Here is a 13,420-nt window from a genome sequence, read left to right on the forward strand (position 1 = left end):
CTCCATTCAGACTCAGTCACAAGCTCAATGCCAGAGCTAATTACGACTGTTCCATTGAAACTAAAAAATCAGAGAAATGAATAGGAATTATCAGGCCCAACTCCTCAGTAAAAAGTTCACAAAAGAAAAGGAAAAAAAAAAAAGCGGGGGGGGATAAAACCTGTTTAAAATCTGTGTCAGTTCCCGACATGGTATTTCATCCAGGCCCAAGATTCAGCATGCAATGTTCAAATACCAAAAATAAGACCATGTATTTCAACACCTATATATAAACTTCTATTTTTCCTTTTAAGCCTTTGCCATCAAGTGATTCATGCTTTGACTACAGCTATCTGAAGACTATCATATTTTGGATGTGTAAGACAACATCATTTACAAGATGGTGCAACATAATCAAACACCTGGTTTTCCCTGGCCTTCTTCTGTCAGCCTACAATTCTTTCCTCAAGGAAAAAGAGAAAATTATGATTTTTTTCAACTACTTCCAGATGCTAAACACCAATGGCTCTGACCAGGATACCTGAAGTTTCAAAAGCTCCAGCTAACTTCTACATCCACATTAAGCAGAATCAAATTAAGTGCATCTGGCATGGTAAGGCATCAAGTCGCACTTCCAGAGCTCTGCACAGGATGCCCTGACAAACTAGGACAGGAGTGTCCTTCATTTGGATCAAATTAACACAGACATGATGTACAAATGAGGACTTATAACCAGCATGTCAATAAAACAGCACAGGAGCCTAAACACTTCCAAGCCCATTAGAAGACCTAATTCTGAGCTGAACACACCATTACCAGACCACAAAACTTGCCCACAAACCTGGGTCAGAATTGAAAAGAGCACAGTCCAAGGAGAAGCAATTTTTTTCCGTTGATATTTGAACCACATTAGCATTAAAAAATACTCAAAGTCAGAACAAAATTGATGTTACTTGTTTAATTTTCAAGAAACAACCAAGGCAACACAACTTTCCAGCTTTTGAGTAAACAGGCACACACCACAAACTACTGCAGTACAGTGTTAATGAGGTGAGGACTGATGATGTGTTCGCAGTTTAGCATCCTCCCATGCCAAATTTCTTGAAAATTCCAATACACACACAGATGGGAAGAGTTGAAGCTCATCCAAATCTAGAATTTAGTTTCCTGGACACTAGTAAATGAAACAAACAAAAATAAATAACCCTCCAACACATAAATAGCACCCTAGCACCTAAAATACACACACTTTTCTTGCAACAGAGAACTGTATCAGAACATAAATGGAGACCAGCACCATTGACAGCCATGCATTTCATACCAAAGATGATCTTGTCCTCAGCTTAAAAGGAGCTGACAAACATGCTTCAGATTTTCATTTAAGTTTGAAGTATTTTCTTTTCATAGAGGCTTTGTGTAATGATTGATCACCAGCTCCAGTTTATCTCACTATTCCAGAGTGAGTCTTTTTAAGAACAGCTCAAGCTGTTTTTGATGGGCAACTTCTTGATGGGACATATCCATAGGTTCAGTGAAGCTCAGACATCAACTGAACTCCTTCAAAGCTTGAAGAAATATGGCCTCTATTAGGACTTGAAATTAGAGCCACTTACTCTTGAATTTAGCGTAAAAGTATAAATTCAATTCAAGACAATAAGCAACATTTTCAGAGCAGTATGTCGACTATTTTTTAGAACCACACTCACAATCCCAAGATAAATATCATTAAATTTTACATAGAGTTCATGATTAATCTTTTGGATTAAGGAAGTCTATCTGGTTACACAAGTAGCATCCGATTCCAAAGATTCATTGTGATTACATTTGCTGTTAACTAAACCATCTACTACAAAATGCTTGTTTCTCTGGCATGCACTGGCTAACCATTCAAGCAAAAAGTCACAATTTCCACAAAGGGGTCCAAAGGAAACACTTTATCTTTTCTGCAGTATCTGAGCCTGCTAACTTTATAAGCCAAATATATCATATTTAGTAATAGACAGTAGAATACAAAGGTTTGGTCACTCATACTATTTTTTAAATGATTTTGCAGATACTGTTTTTCAGTTTCTTTTACCTAGTTTTACTCTTCACAGTTCCAACTACATTCCTTTTTTCTCCTATTAGGCAAATAGTTAAGTTTTTGTTTTGTTAGGGTTTTATTATTCCTCCTTCAAAAACAGTACAGAATATCACATATTTAAATATGGTTGCTTCAATTTAGAATCAGGAGATGTTCAACAGTTCATGGCATATTGTCCTTCTACACTTATCTTATTTCCAAGATAGATGAGAAAAGATTTTATCTTGGACAAGGATATATAAGGAGTTGATCTAATATTTCATGTTCTGATTTCTGTGAAATTTGCAGGTTTGAAATTTAAGCAGCATTGAAGCAATTACAGTTCTGAGTTAAAGCACAAATGAAGCATAATAAATTACTCTAATAGTCTGGGCATTAACTTGATATCAAATTCAAGAGATTACCCCAGTCTTTGCTTTAGGCCTCTGTTCATATCAAAACTGGAATAACCAATAACAGAAATCAGGACATGAGATAAATTACATCAGTTCTGAGCCTTGTTTTTTCTGTTCACAGCATTTGCCAGCTGTCTAACTGAAAATGGACATCTATCAATAATCATGACATAGTTTCTCATAACCAAATCTCATGTTTGTTTAAGAATCTTCACAGTCTTCTCCTTACGAACAATATTTTAAAAACAACTAGTATGGTTTCAGCAACAAAAAAAAACAACATAGCAGGTGGGGATATTTTGTGTATCATTTTGGGTTTTGTTTTGTTTGGGTTTTTTTTCCATATACAAGCACACATTCTAAACAGAATTAAAAATATATGAAAGCATTAACACATCAAGGTGAGAAGATAACTAATTATCCTTCATTCCACACAGCTATTTAATATGACTGGTGAAATCTGAACCCAGTGACTGAATGGCAGTGCTGCTATTTTGAATTGGATACACTTTGCCTGGGAGTGACATTCTCAGCATAGTCCAGCAAACATTCACATTTCACTAAATATTACAGGTTTAACTAGACAGTGGCAGAAGTGATCTTTACAAAACATGGATGGGTAGAAGCAGATTTGTCATTCATCTAATGCCATTTCAGAAGAAAGAAAAATAAATATTCCTTGATAGCTTTTTCTTTTCCAAAACCAAATTTGTTTAGTCTGCCAAATTAACAGTGCCAACTGACAGCTACTGATGTCAGATTTTTTTACTGGAACACAAAAAAGCATGTTGAGAATATTGTGTTTTTTAGCCAGGTCTAGAATAGTCTCTCATAAAAACCAGGCACATCAGCTTCTTCATCAGCTTCACATGTTTTACATGGCAAAAGCTTTCAAAAGACAAACTCAAGGCTGGACAGAAAATCCATAATATAACTGAATCTGAGGTACAAGGGCATTAAAAGAAATTTGAGAAAGTTAACTCTACAGGAACAGCAAAGGGAAAATACACTCACAGCTAAAATCAGATTGAGCTGCAATTTTGCCTCATATTACAAGAAGTTACTACAGTCTTGTTTTTAAAGAGAGAAAAAAAGCAAGAGTAAGAGACCATTTTCAGAAAGCAGAGTTCAAGCTAATGGTTTATTCCAGCCCACAATAAAGAAGGGTCAATAGTTTTACAAGATTGAGCTCACAAAATACAGTCCAATTACAATTTTATCATTTAGACTACATGTGTGCCTGTTCTCTAAGGAAAACTACTACAGAAATCTTTCCTGGACCAAGGTAAATGACTGCTCTGAACAGCGAACAGTTACCGAACCTCTGGGTGCCACAGTAAGTTTTTATTGCTCAAATGGAAGCTCAAACCCTATGTGACAAGGCTTACAAATGTTTCTCTTATGAGGTGGAGGTGGAAAATGTGGGTGTATCAAATAAACAAAGAAACAATCAATGTTTACATATGCCCACATGGACATATAAATATTGATGTTAAGCAAGTATCACAACTGGAAAAAAGAATTTGTTCCTACTGCCCACATCCTTGAGATTTCTTACTGTTTGTCTCTCAGAGATGCCCAAACAGCATTATTTACCTACAGTGAACAAGGTAGAAAACTTCCCACAAACAATGAATACCTCACAGTGCTGTAAAATTTCACTCTCTTTGATATACAGGATGGAAATGAGAAAAATATACACGATGTTGTGGAAAACTAAAAGCACTATAGATTAGATTAGGCACTGGTAAACCCCAAAACATAGTTATGATAACTGACAGAAAAATTTACAATGGAGATATATGATGTATCCAAGTCACTGCAAGCAGCATGCCAGATTACAGTCACCCAGTAAAGCCATCAAGCTTCTTCCCACCCACACATTCACATGTCCAAGGCAGAACAAACATGCCACAAGGAGGTGACAAGCCTATGGAAAGTCTCCATACTTCACTTTGTGGGAGGGTAACTCAGACTAGCTGATCTAAATTGACTACAGGATCTTGCAAACAAGCATTTATAAGGCATTTCTAAGGAGACCCTGCCTGCCTTCTGGCAAACCTGAGTACACCCAAGAGGACAGAGCAAGGAAGTAAAAACCTCCTAGACCAGTATAGATGACATGCTGCTATGGGCACTTGTTTTTCTCTATCTAAAAAAAACAAAACAAAACAAAAAACAAATAAACAAAAAAAAAAACCCTTTTATTTGAACTGTTAATACAACAATTTTACTTTGAGATTCAAGAGTGACAAACTCCCAAATCCATCATCACAGCTCAAGATGTAAACTATCCCTAGATAGGAAAGAAGTATCACAATGGTCCAATGGTCAGTCAGTGACCAGACACACAACTACACCACAAGTTCTATGTTCAGGTGTGGCTGATTAAGGCTAGAGGAACACATAAATGGCAAATCATCCAATTATATTCATGTTCACAACTTCTCCCTATACTTCCAGCCTAGTCTGATTTAACTGCCTAAACCAAAGATGATTCAGCAGCCAGAATTAACAGGAGCAAAGGAATTATCATTGTCCACTCTTGAACGGCCCTTTTCATCAGCCGATAGTTCTCAAGGGAAATCTGGGAATGCTGGCAGAATCGAGGAGATGCCAACCTTCAGAAAGACACAGTAGCAGGAACTATGGTACAATAAGCCAGAAGAGAAATACAGAATGGCTCAGCAACTCCAAGCAGATATTTCTCAAGCATGCGGCTAGTTTTGGCACTGTTGGTGGTATCAGTCTTAAAAATTACACAGTCATTCGACAAACTGACATTAAAAGATAAGATATTGGAATATAAGACAGGATATTTTGTGCAATAAATTTAAACTACAGCATTTTAACAGGGATTGCGAAGTTATAGTCAAAGAATTTTCCTGTTCCAATTTTATTTCATTATTTCAATCAAGAATTAGAACTAATCTGAAGCAAGTTGCTCGTCTCAGTTCATAAATTCTGAAAAACTGATAAACCTGACATATTTAAATATGCATTATCAGGTTGTATATATTCCCCAAGAAGTCTTAGGAGACAGTCTAGCATTCAAGAAGGATGGGGTTTTGACTAACAAATACTGGGTATTCTTCATATCCTTTGAGACGACTTCACTTTTCAGAGAAGGAATCTACTTTAGACAGCTATCACAGGCAATAACAGGACGAACAGTTAAGTGTCAGAACCTCCCTGGGATAACAGTATTTAAGTAGTTTGGTACAGTATTTTACCTAAAGAATTATATTTGGGATCTTGGATTCCTTAAAATCAGATTTACAGGTAATTGAATAAACTGCAATCACTCCTACCAAGCATCAAACCTCACTTGGAAAAGCTAATGCCAGGTTTCTAAATTGGGATAATTTCTCTTTAACTGTACTGTAAGTGCATTTGCTCTGGTGGGTCTCACATTTCAGGCAGCAGATCAAATAAGACTGCAGTTTCATGTACCTTTCCAATTTGTTCTTGGTATTGTTTGGGCAAGTTTTAAACATTTGGCTATAGCATTTCAGTACAAATTAGCCAGAATAATGTAAGGTTTCAATTTGCAGGTTTAACCTTGCCTCAGCTACTTTTGCCTTGTATATGAACTCAAATTTAAATGCTGATTGTAATGGTATTGTTGTAATTAGCAGAACAGTTCTGCAGGAATACTGCCTATTAGATTGCAAAACCATATCAAGATGTGGTTAAGTACAAAAAAAACAGTGCTTAAGAGCAAGCTCTATACTACTTTGTACCTTCACACACTGCTTGAGGTGATTACATTTGTGTACGCATTCAGATATGTTGGTTCTTAGAGCAATTTAAATAGTGAGCTCTGTTTATTCAGCCAAACTGTTTACAGTTTTGGATTTATAAGCTGTCATGCCTCTCAGCCCCCCTCTTACTCCTCCTCAATCTTTTTGGCTTGAAATGATTCTGTTTTGGCACATTCTGCAATGCAACATTTCGCTTTTCTAGAATACTCCCCTGCTAGAAAAGTAACACAAAACCCCAGGAAACTTACCGAGCCTCCAGTTTCACTACCAACTCAAAACAGCCACAGCTCACCCAAAGCCAACTGAATCTCTGCCCCGTTCCAAGCAAGCAGGGGCAAATTCAGGCATTGATATCAACTTCTGACACACTGTGGTGTACAGAAAGCCTGCTTTGACAGAACTTCAGTAGTAAAGCCAAGAGCCCAAATACCCACCAAGAGGCTGCAAAGACATGAGGATAGATATGAAAAGGAAGAGAACTGCCATAAAAAGAATAGGAATTATGCATATATTCGCATTCATCCAGAATGAACACTTAAAGCTTTTCATTTCTGATACTGGGTTAATAACCTTCTAATGTTAAAGAGAAAATGAAAAGAAAAATGGCAAAGAACCAAAGTGGGAAAAGATTTCTTAACAGGTAAAGAGCTCTTTCTCCCGAAGGGATCATCAAGAAAATCTGAGTTAAAAACTGCATCTCTTTTCAGCAATAGTCTTTTGCCAAAACACCTAGCTCAGTGTCTCAAAAAGGTACTCAAACAACTCAAAGCTTCAGTGGAAGTTCGATATACCAAACAGCGCTACCTACTTATTTATGTCAACCTTAATACACAGAAAGGATGTCTATTTGCAAACTGGCTCTCTGAGGTTTTATCTCCCCTTAAAAAATATCAGATTGCACTCACCTAAATCTCAGTTTGAGCTGATTCTCTACAAGGAACCATTTAAAATACAAAAAGCATTCCATAGCAACGAACCTGCTCCATCTTCCCAAATTTTTTTATACTGCTCATCACAGTCCACAACGCAAGAACTTCTCCTCTTAAATTCATTGAATAGATTAATAATTACTCAGAGATCCAAAAGATACCATATGTTTTAAAAGAATGTGGTCATGAAGCCAAAAGAAATTAAACTAATTACAATCTCCCAGAAAGTATCCTATAACAAGTACTTTGTTCCCTCACTTGTAAGGTGAAAGGAGAGACACACGACCCAAATAAATTTGTGTTCAAGAAATGTCACTTAATATATTTCCATGTAGAGCAGTGATAAATGTTTTCTGGTATTGAGGCCAATTTTCTTCTGGAAAAAGAAAGTTTTCTATAGAAAAGCTTCAGTGGCCAGGGCCTACAAAAAAAGGATGGCCAATGGCCCCAAACACAGCCCGATCAACAGAGCCATCATCTTGCACAGGGTACAGTAGAACTTTTACATGAGTAATTAAAGTATTACATGTTTGCAAAGGGCTACATTTTCACAGAGTTGCCCCCCAAGACGGTTTAATGGAGGGAATGACTTCTAATGAATGCAATTGTTCCCACCAGGCTATAGGCCCTGCTGCTCTACGAGTCATTGAAAAATTTAGGTTAGAAAAGACTCTTGAGATCATTAAGTCCAACTGTAAACCCAGTACTGTCAAGTCCAGCAGAAACACTACAAAATCCAAATAAAACAGGAAGGAGGATACAGCTATGAAAGGGAGGGCTCTTCTTGTACACACCTAACTGCAGAAGAAATACCTCTTTTATTGAGATGCATACAAACAGCTACTGCCAAAACAAATTCATTTGGTCTCCACAATAAACATACATTGCAGTGTACTCTAGAATTGTCAGAGTACTGCAAAAGGAGAAACAAAGTAAAATACTTAGTCTTTGAAAGTCCCTAGAAGTCAACTAAAAGCAGATAAAATTTTAACTTCTTCAAAATACAGCAGGTGGCTTCACCACGTTTTTGCAAAACTCAAAATACAATGATTTAATGGGATATATTCAGAGGTACTTCAGCACTGAGCCCTTCTGCTAAAATAATGTTCTACTTCAGCCCTAATCCTTCAATTTGATTTTACAGAAACTGAGAAATAAATTAGAACTTCTACATTGAGCTCATACATACTCAATTTAAAGCTGCCTCTGGATTACATCTTAACAGTGCTACACATGAAATGCAAACAGTATTGCTTTTTTTATTTGAAAAACAGTCAGTCAAGTTAATACAAAGTGTGCAGCTCGGACATAACATTCCACGCTTTGCAGGTAAGTTGGAAGAAATCTCCCTGATCAAGGTAAGCCAATACAAAAACAGTCATTCAGTCTAATCTTCTAAATCAAGTTTCAGACAATAATATTCCAGCTGAGACTATGTCTAGCAAATTGCATTTAAATGGCCCACAAAAATCCATTTAGTCTTTCACTTGCCAGAGACCAATGGGGGGTAGTAAAAACTCATGCATTCTCACATTTCCAACTGTAATTGATTGATAGGGTAAAGAATTGCAGACAATGTCTGAGACTGGAAAGGAAGTTAAAGGCAGTGTATATTCAAAGCTGAAGGAAACTGCATCCTCAGGAGACAGTGTGGAGGCATCAGTGTCCTTGCACACCCACAGGCTACCAGGCTTCCTTCTGAGCCAAGCTGTAGCCAAACCAACAGGTCTCCCCAGCCTGTGATTTACACAGAGGACCAGACATCTGGGTTTTGCCATCTTCCCTTCACTGAAATACACAAAATGAGAGCCACTGGACTCCAGTTTCAGCACCTCACGATTCCTCTCAAGTGCATCACTGGTATGTCAAAGTCTGAATTTAGGAAGCTGCACAGTCTGCCAGGTACTGTCTGCTTTCCTCTATGCAACGAAAACAGAGTAGTGGTTACCTCTCTGATGCATCACTGAGTGAAGCTTGTTTAGCTAAGGATACCAGCACACACTGTCCTTGTCTGGGGAAGATGTGCCCTTCACCCAGACACACTCAATAGCATGGCCAACATTTTGTCTCTTTAGAACATAAAATATTCCACAACCCTAAATGCTCTAAATCCACAAAGTGAAGCAGGGTACCATTATTTTGGTCCTAACTGCACTACCCATGCCCATCAAGAGAATTAAATGATGTTGCCTTAAGTGGATATCTAGGACTGAAACAACAAAAGCCATTTCAAGCATCTTGTTACCTATTTCTGGTACCCATTCTGTAGAGAAACATCAGAGCTCTGAAACTTGACAGATAATGTGGTTGAAGTCATCAGGATGAAGAATGTGGTTTGATTGCTTAAACTGATGGAAAGATGACACCTGCTGTCAGATACCTTCTGAGGTGGTCTGCTCTTCCAAGCTACAGTCCTGCTTGACATCTTTTTGCAGTTCTTGGGAATATGTAGCTGCCTAAGTAGTACTTTACATGACTGCTTCTCTGCTGTACAGTACCAGAGATAAGATGCATCATTCCCACAAATTTCCGTTCTATTGTTTCAAGGCATTCATTCCATTGATTCAGCTTCAACAAGTGCTGTCACAAGTCACCTGTCACAGAAACAGAAGACAAGCTGTGCAGAACTGAAAAGAATTAGGTCTGATTAAAAAGCTGGAAAGCAGAAACTGTGAAAGGCCTTCAGCCCCAAACAAATATTATGTTCTTCACAGGGCTGGGCACTCAAGAATGGAGCTGGCAATAGAAATTCAGAGGGGGAAAAGAAGGTATCTTCCACTTGCTCAATCAGGATCACGTCCCATGGCAATGAAGGTGAAGAAGAGTTCACCTGCAATGTTTCCTAGTCCTTCCCACACCAAAGGTAGCTGCATACAGCTCATCACACAACACATGGCTCCTTCATAGAACAACACACTGTTGTGCTGTGAATTTACAATACAGGCAGAATTGGACCATTCTGTCCCTGCAGTAAATAGCCCCCAGTGAAAATAAAGATACACATACAACCCTCTGTGCTGGGCAGATACTATTGTACCATGGCAAGCAAATACTACAGTATTTACAGGACTAGGTAAATCTAACTAAAAGTTTAAAAAATGTTATGCAACCACTCCAAAACATGTAAGTGCCACTGCTTGTACAGCATCTAGCACAGCCAGACTCCTGTTCTTTGCTGGCCCCTAGGCAGTACTCTGTAACTGAATGGTACAAAAACATTCAGCATTCTGTAAGAACAGAACTCAAGTCGTCTTGTGGAAGGTATGAATCTTTATTACCAGCTGAATCTTCCTTCAGTATATGTCTATTGTCCATGGGGAAAAGAGGCAGCATTAGTAAAAACTCCAGGCACAGAAGTTGATAAATGTGCCTTCAGTAACAGCACCAGTTTCAACAGTGCCTGTTTTGCTCCAGCTACTTTCGTATCTCTCATCTCACTTGCCTTCACAGAATTCTTATGCTCCCTGGTTGTGACATTCAAAATATCTGCCAGATTATGCAGAAATCCACATTAAGGTAATTTCTATTAAACTTCTCCGCACTAGTAATTCCTCAGGAGAAAGAAATGGTAGGAAAGTACCAATAGCACAGGTTGAGGAAGAAGCTACTTATGAATCTGTTGTCAAAATAAGTATTTGTCAAATCACACTATTCCAGGGCACAGAAAAATTAGGCTAACAACTGAAATTGCCTCCACATATAGAATACACAATTACATTGCTCTGAACTCTGATTTTGCACAGGAGCTCATAAAAACATAATTTTACTACAGTAACTACTGGTCTGCATTGAAGCCTCCCTCGCTAATGAATTAATCAGCTGCAAACTAGTGGTGAAGATTTCAAGGTTTGTATTCAGTGGCTGAATAAAGGGCTAAATTAAGAACATAAATCATAGAGATTAGTACAGGATTATTTTGCATTATCTTATTTGAATCCAAAGGGAAAAAATGCTTTACAGACTGAAGTAGAAAAGAAATTCAGAGCAATTATTAAGTACTGACTTCAGAATTTCCACGATTCTTTTGTGGTTTCTTTTCTTTTTCATTCCTGGCTGTCATAAAGAGAATACATTTCCTAAACTTTTTTTGTATCCTGGTAATTCACCTATTTCAGATCCCTGAAAACTTTTGAATCTACGTTTAGAGAAACATGAAGTCTACTATTCAACTTATAATTAACCATTTATTTGTTTGTTAAATTTATTGGCTGGACTAAAAAGCACAGATGGTAAACCAGTATTTCTTATGATTCATAAGTGCCAGATATTCATTCCTGGTATGGGATTATGCATGCCCAACAACAGAACTCTTGTGATTTATGTGGTCATTTATAACTTACATGAACTGCTTTTACTGAACAGATTCTACAGTCATAGTCAGACTTGCCACATTAGAACTATTCAAAAGACTGATTTCCTTTAACCATAAGAAATAAAACTAAACTGAGAGCAATCAGAGCTTGTAACTTAATTTGTAGCCACAGAAATGTAAGAAATCAGAATTATAACTCAATTACTACCAAGTAAAACCAAATCATTATGACAGTTACACAGAAATACTAGTTAAGGCATATAAATATACAATTTTTACAAAGCCTTATGGCTTACATCATTAAATTAGATATAGTTACTTCCTCTCAGCCTTAAAAGACACAATTATAAAAACTAGGGCAAATAGACTTCCATTTAACAGGGCACACCTACTCACATGTAAAAAGTCAGAAAGGAAGAATCAGCATTTCTCTGTTCATAGACCAGTTAGCACAACATTGTACTGATACTGACAGACATGACATCTCCTTCCCCTGGACATCAAAAATCCAGCCCTCGGTGATGACATACTCCAGTAATTGAGGTGAGGTGTATTGACCTAATTAAATCTGTCAGGTCAGCATGCCCACAGCTATACCTTTGAAAAACTTGTCTCAAACAACTCACATTTTCATAGTGTTTACAATATGAAAAGAATTTTGACTGATATTTAACCTAAATTGTATGTCAAAAACCTTCCATCAAGCAGATCCTTCACATATAACTGCAAAACAATATTACATAAAATCTTAAGTATAAAGGCCTTTGCTGAAAAAGTGGCATACAAAATTACTCCTAACTCTCTACGTTTGGGTTCTGCAGAACTACTTAAATCCTTTGTCACAAATTCAAATCAGAAACTACAACAGGCAGAAGTGAAAACTGTTTGAAGGAAGAATGGCTTTGGGATTTCTAGCAGACCAATGCTACTCTACACAGAAGGAGTGAGGAGGAGAGTTTCTTCTTCTGAAAACTGCTAGGATTCTGCTGGGGGGCCTGACCTGGGTAATGAGTACCAGCTGCCTACCTTCACTGGTAGCTGCATTCTTCTGGGCTTTGGTGGGTGTGTGATCCGTACTTGAACTCACGTCGGATGAGATGCTTGAGCTGCCCTTGCCTGCAAAAGAAGAAGGAGGTGGAAAGGGAGGGAGGGGGAGGGGAGAGAGAATAAACATGAGTTCAAACTTTGAAATAGAAAGACCTTCAATATCTGAACCTGGAACAACTCCAGGAAGCTTTAAACTAGGTTTAAAGCAGCTGATGTTCATTTTGTACACACCAGAATAGGAATTCACTGCACTGTAACTTCTAGCATGGGCATCTTTACATGTATTGAGGCTGCAAATGGTCTCCTATGCCACAGGGCCTCTCAGAACATATTTGCTAAGCTCTGTTGAAAATTAAATGTTTGTGATTAAAAACATCAGTTTACTCATTCAAATACCTCTAACACAGATCAAGAAAAATGGTTACTTTCAAAATATGTTAAATGAGCTTAGATTTCTGTCTTATGTGTTCACATCATGTATTCAAGTCATTTGGTCACGTGAAAATGAAAGCAAGGTATCTGTTTTCTCCTTCACCATACTCACTGCATGATGTAATGCACCATTTCAAAATTAACTTCTCACTAATGGTGGAGGGGTTTTAACTGTAAATCATAACCTATGGATGTTTCTTCTCTTATTTTCTTTCTTAAAAGCTTTTAGGATGTCAAATTCTAGATACACGTTACAAACAAAATAAATCCAAATACATATTAAAAATTAACCTATATAGATACTACAGAAGAACAGAGTTGGCGAAACCAAAGCAGTCTTTTTGTTTTCCTGTGAGGATCTAAGAAGGAGTCACTTCTGTTTCCCTCCATTCATTCTACTCGATCTCAGTAATTACTAACAGGGAATACTGCTCTACTCTGCAACAGGAACCAGACCAACCACCCAATGGGCAATAAGT

General features: G+C 37.5%; 1 protein-coding gene across 2 annotated transcripts in view; it reads right to left on the minus strand.

The window, feature by feature from the left end:
- FBXL7 (F-box and leucine rich repeat protein 7) overlaps positions 1-13,420 on the minus strand; it is a 172,651-nt gene that overhangs the window by 120,937 nt on the left and 38,294 nt on the right. The window contains exon 1 of one of the 2 annotated variants that reach the window (XM_030969999.1): positions 12,489-12,542. Coding sequence is in view for 1 of the 2 variants with exons in the window: in XM_030969990.1 (XP_030825850.1) it covers positions 12,489-12,578 (90 nt within the window). In the remaining variant the exon portion in view is untranslated. Of the gene's footprint in view, positions 1-12,488; positions 12,579-13,420 lie in introns of those variants that run through there. The other variant, XM_030969990.1, reaches the window with a different exon arrangement.

This window comes from Camarhynchus parvulus, chromosome 2, assembly GCF_901933205.1.
Source record: "Camarhynchus parvulus chromosome 2, STF_HiC, whole genome shotgun sequence".
In the NCBI taxonomy this organism is placed as follows: Eukaryota; Metazoa; Chordata; class Aves; order Passeriformes; family Thraupidae; genus Camarhynchus; species Camarhynchus parvulus.